The sequence below is a fragment of the Simochromis diagramma genome, unplaced genomic scaffold, assembly GCF_900408965.1.
Source record: "Simochromis diagramma unplaced genomic scaffold, fSimDia1.1 OVJJ01000361.1, whole genome shotgun sequence".
Classification (NCBI taxonomy): Eukaryota; Metazoa; Chordata; class Actinopteri; order Cichliformes; family Cichlidae; genus Simochromis; species Simochromis diagramma.
Genome location: NW_024386860.1, coordinates 14,623,356 through 14,647,763, shown reverse-complemented (window position 1 = coordinate 14,647,763; position 24,408 = coordinate 14,623,356). Strand labels below are relative to the sequence as shown.

Genomic DNA, 24,408 nt, shown 5'->3' with positions numbered 1-24,408 from the left:
GTCCTGACATGTAAACATTAGAACTACGGAAGACGATTAGGGCCACTGGAAAAAAAATCTGAGAAAAAAGTCAGAATTCTGAGAAAAAAAGTCAGAATTCTGACTTTTTTCTCAGAATTCAGGAAAAGAAGAAAAAAAAAGACGTGCCCACTTTTTTTTTTTTCCAGTGGCCCTAATCCTCTTCCGTATAGAACAGACAGAAAATGTACCTTCTCTTTTTAGTTTTTTTTACTTTCTTTTATACCATTATTGTATTTCCAGATTTTTTTAGCTGCTGAAAGCCTAAGCTAATCTTGGCTTGCAGTATAAACTGTTTCAACTTGCAGTGGAAAACCAACTATATCATATAGCTGTCAAAGTAGTGTTAAGCACTTTGAAGTATAGGTAAATTATGTCCCGACTCAGGATAAAAATAAGTAAGCATTGGAAAAGATGCGTAGACCAGATGGGAAAAACCAGCAAACCACACCTAGCATACAACTCTTGTCTTATCCAGGACACAAAACTAGACTGATGGATGCATCAGACTAATTTTGGGGTTCAGTATTTTGCCCAAGGACACTTGTGAAGCAGATCAGCCGGACACCTTCCAGTGACTAGCCACAGTCACCCAGCTTGGCTTTTTCATTTTGGTACAGCAATGCAATCCTGCGATCTTCCCAGGATACAAAATGTATGCAACTGTAAATGAGCTCATTAGAGATAATGATTCATAATATCAATTAGCCAGTCAGAAAAAATAGTTTCTCCACAACAGAGTCTGTGGGAGGGACATTAGACTTTAGCACCACCTAAAATTTACTGGGGAACAATAAGTCTGATGTTTACTTAATGAATGTAAGTTTTGAGAACAGCATACTGCTAGAGTATCTCTGTGGTAATTAATCATGTTAAAAAAGATACCGTGAAAGGTTTCTGTTAGCAATGCCCTTCTATCAAATACGGTGATCTCTAGCAGCGAGGGGAGTAAATGTTTGATGGGCATTTCAGGCAGGAACTAGAGTGAGTGAGATGGAGCTCAGAGCTATTTGATCTATCTTATTTTGAGTCAGACAGTGTAGCTCACAGCTATAATGTCAGGGCAAAAGATTAGATTCCCCATCGGCTTAGCAGTATAAGTGGAAGCACTCGTACAGTTAAACCATGTATTTTGGGTAAAAGTACCCACTGAAGGTGTAATTTAGTGACCTATTCGAATAGTGATTTGTTTGATGTGGTTCCAATTTTTCACTTTATGATATTGCTTTACAATTACTGACTTCTTTTATCTCCCAGCTTCAATTGATGTCTCTCAAACCAATTTCTTTATCTATATCTTTAGAGGTTTCTTTTAGTAACTTCACTCTTAACCCTCTCAAGGCAGGCGTTGCCAATTTGCAACAGTTAAAAACTAACAACCTGATTACCCCACATACATATTTTATGAGGTTTTTTTACTCAGAAGTACCACTGCAGGACTTGGTTGTGCATTAGCAACAAAAAGTTTAATTTGAGCCTGAGAGGGTTAAATCACACATAATGACACTAGATTATCCACTCGTCTGTTATGTGAACATGCCGCGTTGTTCTGCAGTTCACTCTTAAGCATAAAAAGATTTCCATTTGCAGTAATTGCCCCGACCCCTACTATGTGCATAATTGGAAACCTGGACGTGGGGAGAGGAGCAGCAACAAGAGACAAGAACAGAACAGAGCAGGAGCATGCATGACAACAGATCTGACACTGATGATCAAACGTTATGAAACAGCACAAAAAGGAGGACCTGGAATGAAGGTGGGTTGCAAAGCAGCTTGGAGCATGCAGCAGGCTAAAGCAGCTTATATAGTGTCTTTATAATAACTGTACCTGAGCCTGGATTGTCTGAACTAAAATATATTAAAATGGAATTAAAAACAATTAGGGTTTTATTTCCAGAAAATTATGTTTTGGGTTATAATGCAATATTTTTCACCTCTTTTAAAGCTTTGTTTTCTTCATTGGCGTGGTTATGCCTCCCATCTATCTCTGGGCAAAATATGTGTTTCTTACACAAAATATAAATACTTTAACTATATATCCATTCTGATGATTTGTATCCATGAACACGCACACATGAATTGGATTACTTTTTTGTGACTATTTCATGTTTTCTAATGAGGCCGAGCTGAGTGGAAAACAAGCAACACAACACATCAGGAAGAAGCTGAGAAATCTATATTTTCCTGATTTCTTTTGGCCATGTCAACAGACCTGCTAACACTTTGGATCTGTAGCATTCATCAGAATGTGGGAGAAAATGGAGGTCCTGTCATTTATATTCCTGACCCTATATCCTATATACATTTTTGGATAGTATGACATGAATTTAAAACAGTAGTAGTTAACATCGTCGTCTCACAGCAAGAAGGTGCTAGGTTTGAATCCACCAGCCGGACCGGGCCTTACTGTGTGGAGTTTGCTTGTTCTCCTTGCGTCTGCGTGGGCTCTCCCTGTGTACCCCACTCGTCACCCAGTGACTATGGAATAGACTCTAGCCCCTGCACAATCCTGAGCTGGAAAGTAAAATGTACGGAGGTAACAAGTTCTGTACTGAGTATTCTGTTTTTTTGTATTGCATATAAACTTGTTTAGATTGAAGATTTTAAACTAAAAATCATCTTTCAGTTCACCATGTGTCATATATTGAATATAGGGATCCAATACATCTCTCTCTGAGAAGGCAGCTTTGATAGATTGCACCCTCTGGCAGGAAGAGCTACACATTAAAGTCCAATGAAATGCAGAGTGGCAGGGGAGCCATGTTTGGCCTCATGATAGTGTTTGGCTATGATATACACCGCATTCCCTGCTTTATGCTCTGAAAGGCACTGTCAGAGAGCTCTCTTTGTTTGTCCAGTATAGGCTCATCCACACCCATAGGGGCCTGTAAGGATAAAGATGACTGAGGCTGCACTGCAATTAATGAAATGTTTGTGTAAACTGTGCCTTTAACCTATATCGTTGGTTACCATAACCTTGTTCCTTCGTTTTTTTTGCAAGAAAAACATCCTTTTGGTGGCATTTTGAGCAACGCTTGATTTGTTCAATTTTTCATAAAACATCTGATTCGAAACCACAGGGCAAAACACTGAAAATTGCCATTTTTCGAAAAGTAACACACAGATTCATAGTTCAGATTGATCTCATGTCAAAAAAGGAGTTTTTCTTTTCCACTTCCATCCTCAGAAGTTGACATGAAATACAATGTACGGGGAGTTGTGCCTCATTGCTCTGACAGCACAGCAGTGACAAAGACACAGCGGATAAACATCCTCCCCTGCATGTCACTTCATGACAGGGTGAAGAAAAACTTTCAGGAGGAGAAATTTGGCTTCATGTTCAGAAATTCACCAGATGAACCCTCTGACAAAAATAAATGGACAAAAAATACAAATACATAGAGTAATCAATAGTCAGCAACACAAAGAAAATATGAAAACAGACATATTGATTACATTAGGCAAAAAGCCTGAAAGGCAGGGGAAACATGCTTTAGTTTAAAAATTCAGCAAAAGCATTTGCAGTAATACCTAAGAAAGGAAGATTAAATTTATGCTGAGGGGGCATAAAAGCACACACACAAACAAAAAACCAACAACATACACATTACTACAAAAATATTGCCACTCACTTGCGTCCCACAGTGCTCCCATTCCTATGGATGCAAGTCACCTCCCGATTCTGGTAGCCCACCTGAATGTCCCAGAAGGGACTCTCTTGCCGGTTGAGGCGGTTCCTGGTACGCTTCTTCTGGATAAGCTCCCTAGTCTCGGGATCTTTTACTCCTGCCCTCTCCCGGAGCCCTTGCCCTTTGCCTTTCCTGCGTTTAACTTGGCGAGCTGTCCGAGTCTGCGGGAGGGCACAAGAGTTCCACGGTCCAACCCTGAGACTGTACATGCCCTCTGGACCTGTGCAAGGCCCTGGTTTGCAAGACTGGAACTCAGTCAGGTTGGGACAGGCAGCGCCTCCAAAAAGCGGAGGGACTAGGACACTGCGTACTCTGTTCCTGAGGCCTGTTCCACACGTTTTGGAGCAGGATGTCCATGGCGAGTACTCAGAAACCACACAATCCTGAGGGCAAGGGATCAAACATGCCTGCTCTAGACGAGGCTTGGGTTCAAAGTACTCACAGATGGCATCCTCTGCTGGAGATCCGTCTGACTTGAGTATGCAGCCCACCTCCCGGGTCTGAATGCCCTCTTCGCCTCCACTGCATGTGAACTGCCGTGGGGCCCCAAAGGTCCTTGCTGATACTGGCACGCACTCATTCCAGGCACCCAGTTTCCAGTCATAAAGGTCCTTGTGCCAGTCGCACACACGGAAACAGTTTCTCTGGTTTGAGGGACGCTGTGCCTGGTCGCAGTTGGTGTGAAGTGTTGTCCAGCCATCCACATGGGCACACCAGACTGCCCGGCTTTGGCTGCCACCCAGGCCGCAGTCGCTGCCCATACATCTTCCCCATGGACCTGGGAAACAAATGAACAACCTCAAATCACAATGAAGAAACATAAAACAATAATCCTTTCAGCTTTAAATGACAAGAAAAGCACTCAGGAGCATTGTAAGAAAACTTGTAAGGAAATTCTAAACACAACACATCACAATACGGCTTTGAAGAAGCAGGAAATTATATTAGCAGGAATAAAAGATGCTAGTCAGATTGGAGGAAGTGAAACAAAACAACATAATGTCACAGGCTGGACTCGATTGAAAGTGTAGAATAAACAAATAAGCCATATTTATCCTAATAATGATGAATGGAAGGCACTAATGCCACTTCCTGTGTACCTTTAAAACAGAAATCCATATGGAAGCATCAGTTAATCAAATGCTTGAAACCTAATTCTAAACCGAGACTATTTCATTTTCTTTTTCTCAGCTAAGAAAAAGGCACATAATACATCTTCAAGGATGACACAGTAAATTCACAGACTCCTTTAATATGGCCCTTGATGTAAATGTGCTGAAAAGCTGTCAGCAGCTGAAGTGAGTGCAAAAATGTGTCATATTAAATAAAAATAATCCGCCGCCTTGTTTTTGCACGACACTTCGGTCAGACACAGCGATTCTTTCTGCATGGTAAAAACTGGGTGGCTGCCATTGAGGCGGGGAGGGATGATTAGGCAATGCAAACACAATGTGCAACAGTAGAGATTATAGGTGATCAAATGCAAGTGTCTGGAAGTTAATTTACAGGGGCAATGAGTTATCTGTGGCATTTATCAAAGTCTATTGGCAACCAGCAGAAATTGCCACAAACATCAATAAACGTATTTCTTGGTACACAAGAGTTTGGCAAAGTCTTCCCTTGTCCCCATTTACTTAACCCTCTCGAGGCAGGCGTTGCCTGACAGTTAAAAACTAACAACCTGATTACCCCACATACACATACAAAAGTTTAATTTGAGCCTGAGAGGGTTAATGGCAGCACAGACTGAACAGACAGTACATAACAGGACTAGAGGAGGGGAGCGGTTGCTGTCTATGTGGTTTAATAATTAAATATACTACTGGTACTGACTCAGGAATACCGACATGTAACCTCAAATAAAAAGATGTTCTATATTTTACTTATTGTCTGAAAGTTCAATTACAATGTCAAAATCATGACATGATCTTGTTAAATGATTTGTTGCAGCCTGTTTAGATTAGCCTCCTACCATTCATTGGCTGCTCAAAGGTATCTTTTACAAAGAAAAGCCATTATGACAAAATATGTAAAAGTCTTTATTTGGCAGCTACAGTTACTTCTAGTTTTCTGAAAGTAAGCATTTTTTCTTAAGCATGTGGCTACAATACAACCGGACCTTATCGCTAAGTGGTTTGCTGGCATGAGGTGAATAACACTGGCCTACAGTCAAACTGCTTTTGATATAAATGTAGTCAGACATTACTAATTTAGGGTTACAGCAACTGAAAATGATGCTTAAAATTTTCAGTCATTATATGCTATTCTTAGTTTAAAGATCAAAAGTTATCAATCAAAACCAAAAAATGACTTAAATACATTTTGACTGCTGAATGTTGGAGAAAAAAAAAGGCCCAAATGGGGATATGTGTTGATTTTCAGGTGACCATTCGTCCTAAAATATGCATCATCAATTTTCCATTTTATATCACAATGTACTGTTCTCCTGTGATTGTTAGTGATGAAACCAACATTTTTTGGATTCTAGATAATTGATGAAACTGACATTTTGCAATGCCACAACATCCCACCTACGCTCAACACCCTGACCTGGCTTGGACAGCTCTAATTAAATTCGGAGCAGCTGTTATTTATTTTAACTGATATAAAATAATGCTTTATTTTCTAATGTGATGTTTCATATTAAGTCTGTTCTATACCGACTGTTTCCCAATTTTTAAGATGTTGCAATTTTAAAAATTGTTGGTAATCATAAATAGACACAAGTTTGACAATTTAGTCAAATTGAAATTGAAACACCTTGGTATTTTAATTGTCATATCTGGATTCAGCACATTTTAATCTGCATGCTTAGAGGTTAAATTGATACTGCTGATTTCTTTGCAGAGCATCTGTTAGTGTAATGCTTCAAATCCACAAGGAGCAGAAGTATCCGTCAGCATACCGAAAGTCTAGTAATGTGCTGCTTAAAACAGTCTTCAACAAAAGCACTATTTATTTCTGTTTCAAAGGTGTTGCTAAAACCTTTGAGCATTTTAAGTTTTAGCAATCAGCCCCTTTCTACTTATGGATGGTTTAATCGCATCCTTTGTCTGATCCTAAGTACTCTTGACCTTAATGGAAAACATCGTGATGAGATGGAAAGGTAAAGGACAACTGAAGGACAATTTATAGGGACTTAGGTAAAGTAGTGAAATGACGTGCTCAGAGAATCCGGCTGCACTTATAGTAAGTGGATTAATGATATGGTTGATGACACACCATTTTATTGTAGTAATACTTTAGCTAAGATCTTTTTTTGTCTTGTATAACAATATAGACCTTAAAGGGGCTTCATAAAATGGATTTCCTGGACTCTACTAAATTAAACTGTTTAAGAACAGCATGTGTGGGTGGGCATCTGTGTCTGAGATGACCATATTAGGAATATGCCCTCTGAATATGCCTGAAACTGAGTATTTAAAGCAGTTTGAAGGCTGAGCTTTTGTCTCATGGCCTAAACTCATTATTTCAACCTTTGCCATGTTTAAATTAAATACAAGCATGCACTATTGTAATACAGGGTGGGCCATTTATATGGATACACCGTAATAACATGGGAATGGTTGGTGATATTAAAGTCCTGTTTGTGGCACATTAGTATATGTGAGCGGGCAAACTCCTCAAGATGGGTGGTGACCATGGTGGCCATTTAGAAGTCGGCCATCTTGGATACAACTTTTGTTTTTTCAATAGGAAGAGGGCCATGTGACACATCAAACTTATTGGTAATGTCACAAGAAAAACAATGGTGTGCTTGGTTACAACGTAACTTTATTTTTTCATGAGTTATTTACAAGTTTCTCTTAGTTCACAGCCATTGACATGTCGAAGAGATTAACACGAGAGGAGTGGATCGAAATTGTGTTGATATCTGGTGAACGCATTGCAGTAGATTTCAATGCAAGACTCCCTACGAGTCCACCCATCTCCCATGCTACAGTTAGCAAACTGCTTGCTAAGTTTCGTGAAACTGGTTCAGTGTTGGATTTGCCAAAATGTGCACGCAAGAAAACTGTCACTAATGAAGAAACATCAGTGGCTGTCCGAGCTTCACTCAGCAAGAGCCCACAGCGTAGCACTCGCCGCATGTCACTGGAGAGTGGCATTAGTCGAACATCCCTTCGGCAGATATTAGCTAAATGGCACCCTTACAAACTCCAGCTACTGCAGCATCTCAACGAGGATGACCCAGATCGGCGCACAGAATTTGCAGAATGAGCAAAACAAAAATTGGAACAGGACCCTCAGTTCACGCAGAAGATTCAGTGATGAAACTTTTATGTGAATGGTGAAGTTAACAAACAAAACCACCACTATTGGTCTGACACTAACCCACATTGGATGGATCCCTCCAATACTGTTGGAACATCAAAAGTGATGGTTTGATGTGGTATATGGGGTACAACGATAGTGGGTCCATTCTTCATCAATGGAAACCACAAAAAAACTTGGCTGACATTATTAAAACCGTCTTAACCCTGTCAGCCCAACTCAGCTGGTACACCAAGGAGGCTGCAGAACACTCATTAACACAGGGTGGCTGCACTCTGACTGTGTTATCCAAAGGCTATTGATACTACAAAGGAAAAGAAATCACACTAATTGGGAAACTTCAGTTCAATCCCACATTAACCTCTCAGCTAATTGATTACTATCCGGAGCTGAGCCCAGAGCTGGACTCTTTGCAGGAGACGGGCTGTAAAGGTAAGGGCACCTCTTGCTGACCCAGATCCAGATAAAAATCCTGGCAAGCAATCAGGAGCACAGTTCCAAAAATGGAAGCCTATCGTGAAGCTGCCTTGTAGTCTGGTCTTCAGTGTCAGCAGCCAATGTGCCAGACAGGAGTCATCGTGATGAAGCATACACAGGAGCCTCTAAGCATATTTGAAATGGCTGGTTTACCTCACACTGTATCAACACGCCATTTGATCAAGTGATCTCTGCCTACTGGGCATCTACAGACTCAGCTCACGACAAATTTGTAGAACTTGTGGATTTGAGAAGAAGAAGTGAAATATATTTAGGATGCCCAGTGATGAATTCTCAGTTCAATTCAATTCAATTTATATAGCACCAAATTACAACTGTTGCATCAAGGTGCTTTACACGGTAATACATGATAAAGATCCTACAATATACAGAAAAAAAATGGACAAGCATTTGGTGACAGTGGGAAGGAAAAACTCCCCTTTAACAGGAAGAAAGCTCCGGCAGAATCAGGCCCAGGGAGTAGCAGCCAGCTGGTGTGACTGGTTGGGGTTGATGGGAGGAGAGCAAGAAAACAACAATAACTAATGATGAAATGCAGAGTGGTGCATAAACACAAAAGAAGCAGTGCATTATGGGAATCCCCAGCACCCCAGGCCTATTTGAGTGGCTGAATTTTGACGTGATGTACATTTTTAATCGAATCCAATAATTGAAAAATGTGTACTAGAGGTTTTTGTCTTCACAATACAAACTGACAAAGACAGAGAATATTATCTTGAGAGCTGATATTCAGTTCCAAGCAGAAGAAATAAAATGTATCCAAAACCAAAAATGCAGCAGAATCAGACACATCCCACTCATATCTAATCTATCCCAGACAGAAGTTATCTCCTCTAAGACTGCTCTCTGGCACTGCCCTTCAGCACTCCTCGGGCTTAGTAATGTGGAGTTAAAGAGTGGTTAAAGGTCAAAATGCTTGGCCCTATTCAACATGATCTAAGTAGAACAGTGGCAGCCTGTAGTCTTATGTATCTTCTCAGAAGAGAAAGTTTGCTATGTCTGATCTTTACAGTTGCTTCCATGTTATGTCGCTCTGTTCAGACACAAAGCTGGAGCAAGGCCTTTTTTCTCCAAATGTAAATCAATGTGAAAGTCGTGTAGCTTACAGCTAACCTTTCAATATTGCTGCAGTCTGACAGGTTCATTTAACATTCTGAAAACAAAGTGTGTCTCGCCTCCATTTATCACAAAGTATTCAAAGAATTATCCATTACTGTCACTCGGCTGCACATCACACGTTTGACGCATGTCTGATTAGTAATCTTTTGACACAAAAAAACAGGTGTCATACAAAAAAATACAACCCACATTTGGGCAAGTCATTCAACTGTGTTCCATTTATATTAATTTTCTTCTGGATTTTACTTGATATTAGAAGACAAATACACAAACACAAGCCCACATATTGATGAAACTTAACAGACGACTATGTAATAAAAGTGCATGTACAGAAGTCCCAGTTTTAGCCAAATATTCTTTTGGCTGCACATTATTGTAGCTAATAGTAATGTTATTGATAACCTCATCAAGTAAAATTATTCAACTTTAAGTGCTCATGTCATCAATGTGATATTTTGACTCGTGATACATCAAACAATTTTACCACTGAAAATTGTGAGATACATTTGCCACATGCAATGAAGTACTGGAACAGCTACTAATGCATAATTTTGACACTTGTTGGTAGTTGTTGGATATTTATATAGGCTTAACCACCCATCCCTCATTTATAATATTTGCTTCAGAAAGCAAATTAAAAATTAATGCATGTTTGAGGTAGTGACCTCTGTCAGAGCACTAGTGTTTGAACTACATTGGCTGTCACCACTCCATAGTAAGACACGACCAGCACTTTGAGAAGGTATGAATGTTGACAGAACGTTTATTCAGATGACCTGCATGATTAATGTATGAGGGGAAGTGCGGTAAGAGCATAATACAGTATAACACAGGAAAATTAATTTAAGCATCATAGGAATGCTCTATGAGGTAAATGTGCTGATGCTGCGAGCCCATTAAAAAGGACCCAAAGGCAGACTAAACAGGAAAAGTGGAAGCTAACAAAAACAAAGCATGAGTTCAAGCTAATAAATACTTACAGGAATCCCAGAAACACAAATTTTTGCACTGAGGTTAAAAAGTCCAAAACAAACACATAACAGGGGTGTGATTACCTTTAATACATCTGAAGATGAACTTGAGGTGGACACAGCCAGGAAAGACAGACTTACAAATATTGGAAGGGAACAAATGGACACAGGGTACGCAAAAAGACTTTTTTCTTTTTCTTTACTGATAAACAGGATGCCGAGATACTTAAATTAAACTTGGGGCAGCAACTTGTCCCTTTTCTAGTTGTGAACCATGGCCTCAGATTTGGAGGCGCTGATTCTCATTCCCACCACTTCACACTCGGCTGTGAACATTTTAGTGCAAGCTGGAGGCCACCAACCGAATCACCTTCCAAAATGAACCAATACTGATGATTCAATGCGTGGGAAGGCAAATCAGAGTCTGTTCTATTGTGGCATTGTCTTTATGGTATGCCTGTTTATGTGTTATTACATTTTAGCCCATTCTCATTCCTGGGGCATCACTTAATGTTGTTTTATCAGAGCTGCTGGAATGGATCTTTTATGGAAAAGGTGTCCTTTGTAAGCAGATTTTGATGCCTATGGTTATTGCATTGTCACATGCTACTCATCATTTTTCAGTGTGCAGTTACTGTTGTGAAGGGGGTATTTTACCTCAAACCACAATCATCCCATGAGCCTAACCAAGAAGTTTTTATTTTTTAAGACTGACCAGAAGAACAAAAAACAAAAAGAAAAATACAAAACACAAAATGCAAACCAGACTTTAACACACCTGTGATTTAATCCACTGCAACCCTGCTATAACCATTTATTACAGGCACTGTAGGACTCTAAACAATGACAATTAATATTGTAACAGCTGGTGTGTAAAGGTACACCTGGTAAGTAATAAGACGACACAGGTGTTATCTAACTGACTGCATTATAGCACGTCATAGGTTGAATTACTCTCGTTTCTGCTTCTGCTTCTTTTTTTCATAATTCATGACTGACTTGACCATAGAAATTAAATTCCTTCTTTTCAGAGCAACGCAGAAGCCAAGAGCACATTAATATGCAGAGAAATCAGGTACTTTGAAGATGAAAAAAAATCTGAAAGTCACCAAAAAGAAGGGAAATGATCTACAGGCACTTTTACCTAGCTTCAATCATAATGAAATTATCTATTCCCTGTAATACTCAGGGCCCCAGCAGGTCCCCCGGGAGTCCTCGGGCCTCATAATGGGATCTTTCCTCCGAGCACTATATGTGAAGTGTAATATCCTCACCGTTGGGGTGAGAGTCTGATCTCTGACTGGGCCTCGAGTGTCTATTTAATGAACAACTTCTTTGTCCCTGCAGGGTCAGCTTCACTAATGAATGGGTCACTGTAACACTCGCTCTCTTTCTCGCTGCTTGTGTTTGTTATTTCTCAAATCCACAACTGGGTCTGGCACTCAAAGACAGGACCTTTCTCTCGGCCAGGGTCGAGGTTCATCTCAGGATCATCGCCGCTGACTGGCTGCCGCTTCACTGCGATGTTATAGCCAGTGGATGTCTTGACTTCAGAGCTGTCAGTTCTGCTGTCATGTCCAACTATATAAAAAAGGTCAAATAAAATACGAGTTGCTTTGCCACAATCAGCAAAAATTTGGTGTTCTTGAGACATTCGGGGTCAGTGCAGTGTTATATATGTGGAAATTTAGCCACAGCTGAACAATGTCAGACTCCTACAGCAGCAGGAGAGTGTCAGTATGTTGTAGAGTAATAAGAAACAACAGTCTGAAGAGTAAAAGTGAGGTAATGTATCTAAGGGCTGGCTCTCCCACACAATTTTAGTGAAAGAGAATGAATTCAGTCAACTTGTCAGATTAAATCAAATCTCAGAAATATGATTTCACACAGGTCTGATTTTATGGATGACTATATTTATTATATGGCAGGTCATAAATAACCCTTCTTTTAGCATTTTCATAATATTCTAAGGTTTGTTAAAGCGTGGAAGCAAAGTGCTTTTTTCACGATGAAGAGATGGTGTTTTAAGTTTCATCCTCGGAAATTGATTCATCAGTTCCACAGCAGTACTGCGAGATGTCAGTTTGATTATGTAAGCTCAATTTTTTATTCAAAGCTCCAACGCTGTACATGAAACTACTGTTGTTTGAGTAGCTGAAAAGCTCCTTTCTAAGAGTTCAGCTCTCCATGTAGCATCACAGTTTAGACAGAATTAACCGTATGAACTACAATGGGATAATTGCATGTTTGCATAGCCTTTGGGAGAACTAAGCATTACCACATTGGACTTGCCATGTTGAGTCACATTAGGCTCTGCACTGCATTTGTTTGCCGAGAGCTACAGAACAAATCTGCACAAGGCAAAGGCCAACTGCGCATTGTTATTGTGTTTAAAGAGCACAGCCAGCTATAAATACTGCCATTTCTTGTTGGGCATGGTCACAAAGTCATTATTTAGCACCAGATGGATACCAGCCCTTTAGGTCCAAATGGGCAACAATGTGCCTGAAAGGTTATTGTGGAAAAGAGCAAAAGTTAAAGGAGAAAAGAAGAGAACCAAAGGCTAGCCCTTAACATCTGAAGGAATACTTTGAGCAGCTTAGCATTCATGGATGATTGTTAACCGTAGCCTGCCTTCAGTGTGATTGGTGCCCAGGGCTGTGCAGCGCTAAGCCACATTGACTAAAGCTCTCTGCTCACACTTGATCTAAATTTCATTAACTGTAATACCATGATTGTGCTTGCACGGCTTGAAGGAGCTCCTCTGACTCTTTTATTCATTGCGTCCAACAGACGCAGACGTTTCAACAAGTCACACAATATGAAATAAGTCCTCTCAATTTTTATCTGGGCTCCTTTCTGCATGCAGTATCTGCATACTCCATATTACAGCTTAATAAGAGCAACAGGGAGCTACAGTCATTTAATGTGTATATTAATTTTCATTGGTGTTTTGAATTGAAGCTTAAGGATCATGCTAATTCATTTTTATCCTAACACTCAGCCATTATATTTATCTTAATTTTACTTCATATTCACCATCATCAGTTCTGCCAAACAGACATAGATAAATTAGATAAATGGCTTGATGGTCATCCAAGGTACTGATATTCCAACATTTTCTGTCAAATGGAAAAAACTTCAGTGCATTACTGCATTTGTGTAGAACAGCTATTATGTCATGCTACTATGATATGTCGGCAGTTTCTTTAGGACTGCATAGTCAGACTGAGGCACTTTTGACAGCCAATGTGTGGAATCTGGAGCTACAATGACTCCTCCTTTTTTATTACTTTATTACTTGTGCAAAAGTGTCACCACTCCACTAGCATTTATCTTGATTCCATCGTCTTAAATAATGTCCACATGTATATAGTGCTGCAGAAACTGTGTACTGTATATTGCTGCCCTTCTTTAGGTGGTGAGCCCTTTTCATTAAATGATATATGGTCTTATATCACACTTTTATTCTTCTTCTTTTCTACCTGAGCACTCAAAGCCCTTTATAGAACATGCCTCATTCACCAAATCATACTCATTCATACAAGCACATTTTCCACACCTAGGTGCTTCCTGTCTAACGTTCACACACATTCACACCTTGGAGAGCAACTTGGGGTTCGGTATCTTGCCCAGTAATAATTTGGCATTCAGACTGAAGGAGCAATGGATGAAACCAACAACGTTCCAGTTAATAGATGACTTGCTCTATCTCCTGAGCAACAGCCACCCACTACAGCAGTTAGTTGTGGTGTGCGCCACACAAGAGGAGATTATCCACCTGTCTGTTTATCGCGAGCAGCACCTACATAGAAAATGGACAGTATAGGAAAGAACTTCTTGATATCAACAAGTTCAAATGCCAAAAAAGCAAAATGATTTTGTTGCTTAGTTCGGAAATATTGTAGATGGGAAGGTTTTGTGCCTGGGAGGCACTGACCCCCCCCCAAAAGAAAATAAAAATAAAAAAAAAATTTAAAAAAAATTGCTGACCCCCCTCGGCAAGACTTTCTCATGTTGGTAATAATTTCAGCAAGAGGGAGGAAGACACCCTTCAGTTGAAACATTAACTTGTTATTTAAAACAGATTATTATTGATTTTAAAAACTTATTTGATCTTTATATGTATCTCCTTTAAGTATCAATTGTATCAGCAGAAAAATAACTAAGCATATAATTATTTTCTTTCTCTTTTTTTTCCATTTTTTTTTTAAAGTAACCTATATTTAAAAACAGAATAATAAAACTAGAAATTCTGTTTTTGGTGTGCCACCCTGATATTTTTTAGTGGCCCCCGGATTGCCACCCATATTAAAAACTTCTGGAGACGCCCCTGATTTCAGGCAGTTCACTTTAATAATTGTTTATGCTGTAAATTCTATCATCTGGATATTGCACAGATGAATGCAATTTGTTTTTTAGGGCACAGGATGTGTCCATATATGAGTGAGTACAAAGCTAGGGCTCAATAAATAAACATTTACAGCCTTTTGTGTAATTCAGTAATAATTCATGGTTTTTACTCGGTCCAGTTAAATGCTTCATGATAACAATCGTTAATCATCAGTTGTTTAGTTCTTATTATCACTGCATCTTATAGGTGAAAAGGGCTTTTGTTCACTCAAAGATGTGGTAAGCATAAGTTACTGTTTATCTATAAGTCTCTCATTGCCAGGCTGCCATTTTACATCACTGCTACCTGGAGTGGTGCTCGGGGCCATATCTAACTCCTGGCTGCCTGCACGTCTTGCAGGTTTAGAAGAACTGCTTTGAGTTTTTATGCTCCAACCACCTGGAATTGTTGCACCCCACAATGCACATTAAAAATAAACTCTCTGGCAATGTTTGATCAGTTTAAATTTATGATCACAAGCCATTTAGCTTTTGTCTGCACCTCTTTTTAAGCGATTTACCTCTAAATCCCACATCCTATATATTCTTTTCTTTTACTGAGTTCTTTGCTTAACACACATCTTTGTTGTTGTGCCTTTACATGACAGCAATGTAAATGTAGCCTGGTTCTCAATATTTTTTCATTAAAAAAAAATTAATGATCTTTATGTTGTTTTTAATTTATAGTAAAATATGTAGGATGAGAACAACAGCCAAATAATTTCCAGATTCACTCAAATACAAGTTTCAGCAGGCAAATCAAGTATCTTTTTAATTGCAACATTTACATTCATGCCGGCAAAGAGCATAATCATGTTTCTAAACATCTGGAGTTTAGCCGCAGCAAAAAAAAAAAAAAAGACATGACAAACAGCATAAGCAGCCAAAACTGAGAACTGGATGACTATGTTCTGTTGTTTACAGAGAGTTTGTGTTTTCCTGTTAGCTCATAAACACCCTCAGAGGATGGAAGAGTGACAAGATAAATTAGAGAGAACATGCTCCAATCCTAAAAACACCCACATGCTTGGTGGTGACGATAACGCTACTGGCAACAACAAAGAAATTCTCAGAATTCTTTGAGTCAAAGGGTCAGGGCCGGGCACAGAGCCAGAGTGAAACACCTGCAGCTTGTAACACTGTACCACCGTTTGTCACCACAACAACAGCGACAAGAAAGTGTCTGACTTCAAATGAGCCTTTCTTGCTTCACGATTTAGACTGTCAGTGTGTTACACAAACAGTTTCCCACAGCTCTAAGGCAATGGTCTGTGTATGAATCTGTCAGAGAAAATGTCAATACTGTCAGAAGCCAAACTAAAATTAACTCCATGACTTGCCATTATTACACACTTTCTTATTCAGGAACCAACATCAACAAAATACTTGCATTTTCAAGACAAGTAGGGTGAGATAAAAAGAATTACTTTTGCATTGATGGCAATACGGCCGATGTAAGGAAAATCAAGTGAAAAACAAAAGCATGCGCAACATAATTTTGTTCTAATTAAATCTTTACACGAGGCAATCTCAAAACATTAAAAGCATGCTAATTAAAAACTGATTGAAAAAAATGCAATGACTGACTAAGCTTTTTAAATTTAATTTGCTTTTATGAGTTGATTAATCATTTCCAAAGCAAAAATACCAAAAACAAACTGGTTCTAGCTTTTCAGACTTGCTTTTTCCTGGGTTAAATGACAGTAATGTGTACTGTTTGGGATGTTTGAACCATTTCGCAGGGTTCTCTGACTTTCTGGGACTAGGCACCACTTACCAGGAGAAAATGAGAGACCCTCATGCACCTCATTTTCTCAGTACTGAATAATCACATTCTTTCCACCATTTGTTCCTTGTATGACACTGGAGTTAATTGTTAATTGTAATTTTGAAAATTTTCAGCTGAGGAGGTGCAGTGGCTAGCACTGCTGTCCCTCAGAGATGGCCCTGGATTCGCTCCTGCTGGCTTCTTCCTGGTATTCCTCCAGGTACTCTGGTTTACTCCCACAGTTCAAAAGACATGTTTGTTAGATTAATTGGTGATTCTTTAATTTGCTGTAAGTGTGAATGTGGGTTCGAGTGGTTATATGTCCCTTTGTATTAGGTTTAGTTACACCTGAATTAAATAAATGGTCAAGAAAATGAATGAATACTTCAGACAGGTCAGTTTTAGTGTTTGACAATCATACTAGAGATAAAACCGTTGGAGCAAAAGACACATGTGTGCTTGTTTTGTGACATAAATGCCTCGCTCGAAGATGCTAAAAAGAATAAATCATTGTATGAAGACTAGGTGCCTTGACTGTTTTCTTTTTCTCCATGTAATGCCTTTATCAAGATTTCATGGAGTTTATTTTTGAGATTTCTATTTTCCTCACTTCCCTTATTTCTCTCTGCATCTTTTCAATACTGAGGCACTTTTAGACTCACTCAGTGTCTGGTGAAGCACATTTTAATGTTGTGGCACAATATTATGATCTTACCCACTGGCCATGGGTCGTGGATCACTGTGACACTTCAAGTGTCCAGCATGTTTGTATGCTCGCAGTCTGCAGATACTAAACAGGTTTTTATTTTGTCCTCTTTATGTTTGTGCTATTATTGTTCAATAAGCTTAGTCGTAACATATAAAGAAATTATTTCAAGTTAAGTGAAGTGGAGTGTTAATAAAAACCAAAACTCTCCAGTGCAGCCATTGTGTTTTTTCTTTACTCTTTTTTTTTTCATTTTTAAAATTTGATCGATAAACAGCATCCAGCAACATGATGCTGGCCTTTTGGAGGATACCACACAAATGTTTCTCCACAGTCTTATTAAAATTCGGCATTCCCTTTTACAATTCTTTTTTTGTAGATGATTTGCTGATATTCTACAGACTGAAAATCTAATTACCATTGGTCCTTCAGTGGGCTGGTTTCAGTCACTATGCAAATGCACTCTTTATAAGATTGGGGAAACCTGCAGTCAGCTGAGACTGAAGAAGTCACTTGGATGAGTGACGAAACGTTTCTCCCACTGAAAACGTTACGTCCGAATGAACAGAATCAACTTTTGGAGATTTACTTACCTGGATGACTGAGCATGCATCAAGACTTTCCTAGTCTCACTCATCACTCGAAGGGATTTTAAAAAACAAGTCACACTTAAACCATACAGTTTAAGCACCTTGCCTACCTCACATCCATGTCCAATTTAGAATAACCAATAAACCTAACATTCCTGCTGTTATGACTATTGTCGAGTGTGCAGGTACCTCTCCGTGATTGGCGGATCCAGGGGACAGACCTTACGGATTGGCTAATGACCTGGAGACAACGTATAAGATGACACCGCCATGGACGGCCAGTCATTCATCCTCGGCCCATCCCAACCGGCAGACTTTGCATTCCCTGTCTAGCCATGTTTGTTTGATACAGGAGCATGTCGGGGTGGACTGCCTTTTTGTTTGATTACAGTTTTCTCATGTTTTTGTTAGTTAGGGAGGTAAGTTGCTGTCGTTTGGTTTAAGTCTTTTGAGTAGGTACGCTTATTTATCCTTGAGATAGGCTCCTTTTGTTTGTTATTTTGGCATTAGGTCCACCCCGAACTTATAGTCCGGTCCTTTCCTTTGTTTTAAATCCACTCATTGTAAATAAATCACCGTCAAACAGTGTTAATTGTGTGATGTGCTGCTTGGGGTAGGACCCTGATGGATCACCCTTATGTCATGGTCTGGCCACCCCTAGACAGGCCATAAGTGTGGGAGCGAGACGGACACCTGGAGGAAACCCACACATAGACAGAGGGAGTTCACAGATAAAGGGTTTGAACTGGGAAGGTTCTCGGAAAAGACAAAGGTAATCAAATTTAATAACTACTCACACTAAGTGTATAAGTGTATTTTTAAATGTCTCTGTTAGACGTCTCTGTAAAAGCCTCTCGTGTAATGATCAACTATTTTTAAATCCATACATGCAAAGTCATCCATCTTCCATCTGAGAAACTTTGTTAAATGTTCATGTTCACTTATACAGACTCCATCACACATGCTTTTGCTTCCACTCAACTCGATTTACTGCAATAGCCTCTTGACCATCTTAACGCTCTCAGGCTCAAATTAAACTTTTTGTTGCTAATGCACAACCAAGTCCTGCAGTGGTACTTCTGAGTGAAAAAAACTCATAAAATATGCATGTGGGGTAATCAGGTTGTTAGTTTTTAACTGTTGCAAATCAGCAACGTCTGCCTTGAGAGGGTTAATCAGAAATCATTACCTAAACTTCACATTGTAAGATATTTAACACCGGCCAAGAAAAGAGATCACTTTTAAAGTCCTTCTAATGGCTGCAAATTGGTTTAGAATTGATTTTAAGAGCCTACTCATCACATTTAAAGCACTTTATGGCTTGGACCCAGATTACTTATCAAACATAGTCTGAAGTCCTTAGCACTACAACATCACGCATATTCAAATAGCTCAGGTTGTTTTAAAAATTCTGTACTTGGTTGTGTTTTGTAGCAATGTCTAAATCAGATTTTTATACAGTCAAAAGAAAACTGACCGAGACCCCAGAGGGTTAAGCTGCTCTTTACAACATTTATATTGCAGGGCTTTTATATACAACCTTATATCATTTTCATCTGGAAATTCTCATACAGCATTAGTTACAGCAGTAGTTTTTATCCATACTCCTTTTTCTTTCTTTCACACTTTCCCTGTCTTTTCAGGAGTATTTTGATTGCCTATTTTCAGAAATGCCTCACAAATAAAAAAAACCCCACCAACTTAACCTTCACACACAGACATAGTTATTTCCCACCTGCTAAAGGATCGACTCAGCACTGAACAATGACTGTGAATGATGAGGCGAGGAACCACTCAATATGAGCATAAATGTAGAAAAATAGACTGGATGATGACAGCAGGGGTGTGTCATGATTTAGCTTTAAAAAATAGTTTTCAGATTGTTTTCATTTATTTGGCATGTTTTGAAGCTGCTGCTTCTTCCTTTGTGTTGACTCGGCCATTTCATTTTTAATTTGATCATTTTGTTTCTCTTTTTAATTCACATTTTACTGTTGCTTTGTAAGATATCAATGGACAAAACTGTGTACTGTGTGTATGGCAGCAAAATTAGTCACTGCTAATGCTGAATCTAATGGTGGATGGAAATAACGCAGTGGTCTTTAGTAAATATTCAGACATGGGTAGCATCTCATGCTGTGCGTCTGTTGTAAGTATGCAAACTTTGTTTAAAGAAAATGATGTCAAACCATCCTCAACAGAAACAGAGCTGAGGTCTGTCACAGTGTACAGTAATGAGTCTCACTAACGAGGGAGTAGTTTTTCTTTTTAAAAAGTCTTTTACTATACAGGAGATTACTGATGCTATTATGACAGCAGCCTGACTGGCATGTGTCTTCCTGTTCCTTTTATTGTGTATATTTGTATCGCTATTAATACTTCAGATACTTAGATATCCATAGAGCTCTGAGCTGATCTTCCTTGCATACATCTTTTTATAAGCAGCAGCTGAATGCCAAAAAAGGAAAATAGAGACACACAAGCAATAACAATAAAGTCCCCAGAATATTCTTAAAGGTTGTGGCAGGGGGAAAGAACACACCCTGCATTTTAAGCAGACACACTGAAGGGAAAACAGAAAAAACAACAATGGTCATAGTACTGTCACTAGCAGTGGTAACAGTAAATAAGGCGCAGTGTTTTATCTTTATTTACCAAATGAATAGTCTTGGTCTGGGCTGAGGTGATACAAATTTTACAAATACTTTTACAACAAACAGACATCCACTACAACTTTAGTCCCTACCACTGGCACTGAGCAGCTTCCCAGGTCTGCTCTTGTTTACTCGTTGACTCAAATATGAGCTGACAGGCCCACGAATGTCTCCCCTAAAGGGGTGTGATGGTTTGGCAAAGGGTACGGGTTAGGCATAGTGTGTGTGTGTGTGTGTGTGTGTGTGTGTGGTCGGGGGGGGGGGGGGGAAGGAAGTTTCAGTGCTGCACAAGGAGTGTCAGAGGCTCAGCGAATGTGGCCCATGGATTTAAGCCTCTGGTCTGTGAGATGCTACACTGGCAGGTTTTACAAGAGCAGCAGTGACACACACTGTTCAAGGCATTTAACTAAGAGCAAGAAAGCCAGAGAAAGAATGATGAGTACACACAGCAGGGGTGCTTGTTTTCCCAGTGCATGGTATTCTTCTTGCCAGGGTGTGGTATTTCATCTCCTTCTCAACCCCACAAACATGCAATATGTATGTGACTGTTTGCAGCTATTCAAGGACACCCACAACAACAAAAGCATGATGACAAGTTTGTACCACTGAGCCCAAACTAGCTGTCAGCCAGACACCCTCCCTAAACCAAGCTCGCTCCCAATCCGATGACCATCTTACTGTAGTTTGCCCAACCCTGGTGCGCAGGGAGTGGACACAGCATCATAAACACCTGAACCCTTTAATGGGATCAAAAACAAAAACCCTGGAAAAAACTTCTGTGCGAATCTTGTAATGTTCGATTTTTGTCGAGGTGGAGAAGGAGAAGCAGGTGCATCCATAATTCATGGAGTGAGTCTAGATTGGATTACAGTGTATGGAGTTGGTTCCAACACCTGTCATCTATAAGGAATAGAGCTTTAACTGAATGGCCTATCATGGAGAAATTGGTATTGATGTATACTTTGTCCCATATGACTGAATATAAATAAATTTTGATTTTTTTTTTTTTATAATAGAAAAGATGCGTGGAGTACTTTTGCACCTTTTGTCCAGAAGAGTGGCCCAAACTATTTCCACCGTGTTTTTGACAGCTGTAGCACCGTCTGCAGCACATGTAGCAGAGTAGCATCAGTGCTGGGCCCAACATTGGTATAAAGTCAAGCACTGAGAAAGATTAAGATATAACATATCTTTAACAATAACACAAAATACAAGCATGGAAAATTTCCCTTCTAGTGTTTTAGAGTTAACAAACTATCCTGCAAACCAACCCACTAAGCTAGGAACATTTTGCTGGTGTTTCACAAGCGCTGAATCATGTGAAGAATCTGGGAAGACAACAGATCCATAATTACTAGTGGAAATCCCCTCACTACTATTATGGAAGTTCAGCGACTGCTAACTATACAGCCTTGATTGTTTACATCTTATGTTTTCCTCACAGGATGACTTAATGGCTAGTTTGTTAAAATTTCAGTTCTCCATATTATTTGGCTGCTTTCTCAGGTAGGCTCTTGTCCTACGGTTAGATGGACTCCAACAACAACAGTCCTTGCTCTGCTCTGACAATTTGCTTCCAGCTGGAGGGTCACTCTATAATCACATCCCGAGGTAAAGAACTGGTTGATAAATTTGTGCACCAAGCTCACTGATGATGCGGAGCAGAACAAGGACTAGCAGCTGCAGTCCACAGTGGTGGAGTTGTTTTGTATCTCCTGAACAAGAGATTAATTATAGGAGTAGTTGATTATATTGCTCAGTAATACATTTGTAAAATTGCTATTTGTTATTTGCAGAGCATAAACGCATAATCAGTATTACTTATTAACTAATTTACAATGGCCTGTGCACCTCCTTTGCACATGTTTTGGCCATGGGTGAAGAAATAATCTAGATAGTCGACAAGAATCTCTTTTTTGTGCTGTGCCAGAATACTCAGGCATGTACGCATGAACAACGAGTGGTATGTATCCTATAATAAAATATATATATAATATTTTTAGTACATTGGAATATGAGAGGTTTGCCTTCATCTCAAGCTCTGAAATATTACATTTAAAAAATTCAACAGAAATCTGTCTTTCCAGGCACAATGTTCCTGTTTCTCTGGATTATCCACAGACCTCACTCCCAACAGATTCTTAGTGGAAAAACTGCTGACGGAGAAACTGTGGCACTGTTATTGCAAAGTGATGCTGTTGGGAGTTTAATTTATAATTCTTCACTACTGGAAAGGGGAAATCAAATCTTTTATACAGAAAGTAAGGTTATTCAAAACCCATTCGAGACAAGCAAGAAATTCTATGTGTAAGGTAAACTGACCTTTCAACAATAACATTAATTTAAATAACAGAGGTACCACAGAAAGCTGCAGGATTACTGAATTATACCCATGCAGGTGTTGATCTTAGTGTGTCAATCTGCAGTATTTAAGACTCCCCAGAACATGTATCTACATTTTTTCATCTGGTAGCCCAAATCCGCTTTTGACAAAAATATCCAGCCCTGAGCTTGTAGTAGTTGAATAATCTTTTGTATTCTTGTGGATTAAGCTTGTGCTGTGTGGATTTTCTTGATGGGGATGCAAAAAAAGAGAATGAATCTGTGAATGAATTTACTCGAGGGTAAAGTGCAAGCAACGTGGAACGAGGCTTTGTGGTTGGGTATTAAGAGCGTGCAGTGCACCTGTTAGGAGGTCACAGGTGTGTCTTTCAGTGTATCTGCACTGGCTCTGTGCATGCGTTTGTTCTGAGCAGGTGCTCAGAGGAGTGGTGGCTTCGTGACGTTGCTGTCACTTTATTAAGACAAATTGTTCAATCACATGGCGAGATCTCTCGCCCTCAGGAGTGCCAGCATTGGGGATTAGATTACCACCTCCCACAATGCATCACACTTTACATCACAATCCAATAGGAGAGTGATGCTAGAGGGGGGCTACTCTGTAGCCCTGCCTCTTTAAACAAGGGGATTAAAATTAGCTAGAGGGATGTGCACTGAATCACAACAATGAGAATCTTTGAGATAACACTGTTAGGTATCACCTAATTTAAAAACACTGCATGTAGTGTGCTCTTCAACGATACATCACTGTGAAATTAGTGGCATTTGTGAACTTAAATGCTAGTAAACAGCAAGGCAAATAAAGGCGTTACAGACAGTTGTTCTATGCTTTATGCTTTGATTTAGATTTTATCGCATCCCTGCTAATAACAGAGAAAAACTGTTCTGTCAGACGGGTAAGGTAGCGTGTAAAGCACATGATGAGAAAATAATGAATCATGACAATAAGAATAAGCTCACATGGGATATGCGGTGGAACATGACACCAGTGGTAATTATTACTGTTCACTCAGGACTGATATTATGAATGAAAAGCTAACACAAGCTGCTTTAAGTATACCGGCAATTCCATTATTTCAGTGCTACGCTAAACTACAATGAGATTTAAGTATTCCCAGACAAGCAGTTCATATCAAGCCATGTGTTGGGACTGGAACATTTTCATTTTTCTGCTTCAACAAAGCTTGGAATTACTGAACAATACAATTACAGTCATCCCATAATCCCATTTCAACCACCTATAGTACTATGAAAGACTGTTAGAGTCCAAAGCAGAGAGCTCCGTATAAATAACATAACCCAGAACAAGAGAATAGAAACTTACTGTGGTTTATCGATAATAAAGGTAAAATATCTATTGGTAATATAGATATTTTATTTCTTATTGC

General features: G+C 39.4%; 1 protein-coding gene across 1 annotated transcript in view; it reads right to left on the bottom strand.

Annotated features, from left to right (window-relative positions):
- Positions 1-24,408, bottom strand: part of LOC120732854 (thrombospondin type-1 domain-containing protein 7A) — a 204,628-nt gene that overhangs the window by 124,310 nt on the left and 55,910 nt on the right. Inside the window, exon 3 of the mRNA XM_040030719.1 lies at positions 3,651-4,485. Within this exon, the coding sequence (XP_039886653.1) occupies positions 3,651-4,485 (835 nt within the window). The remainder of the gene's footprint in view (positions 1-3,650; positions 4,486-24,408) is intronic.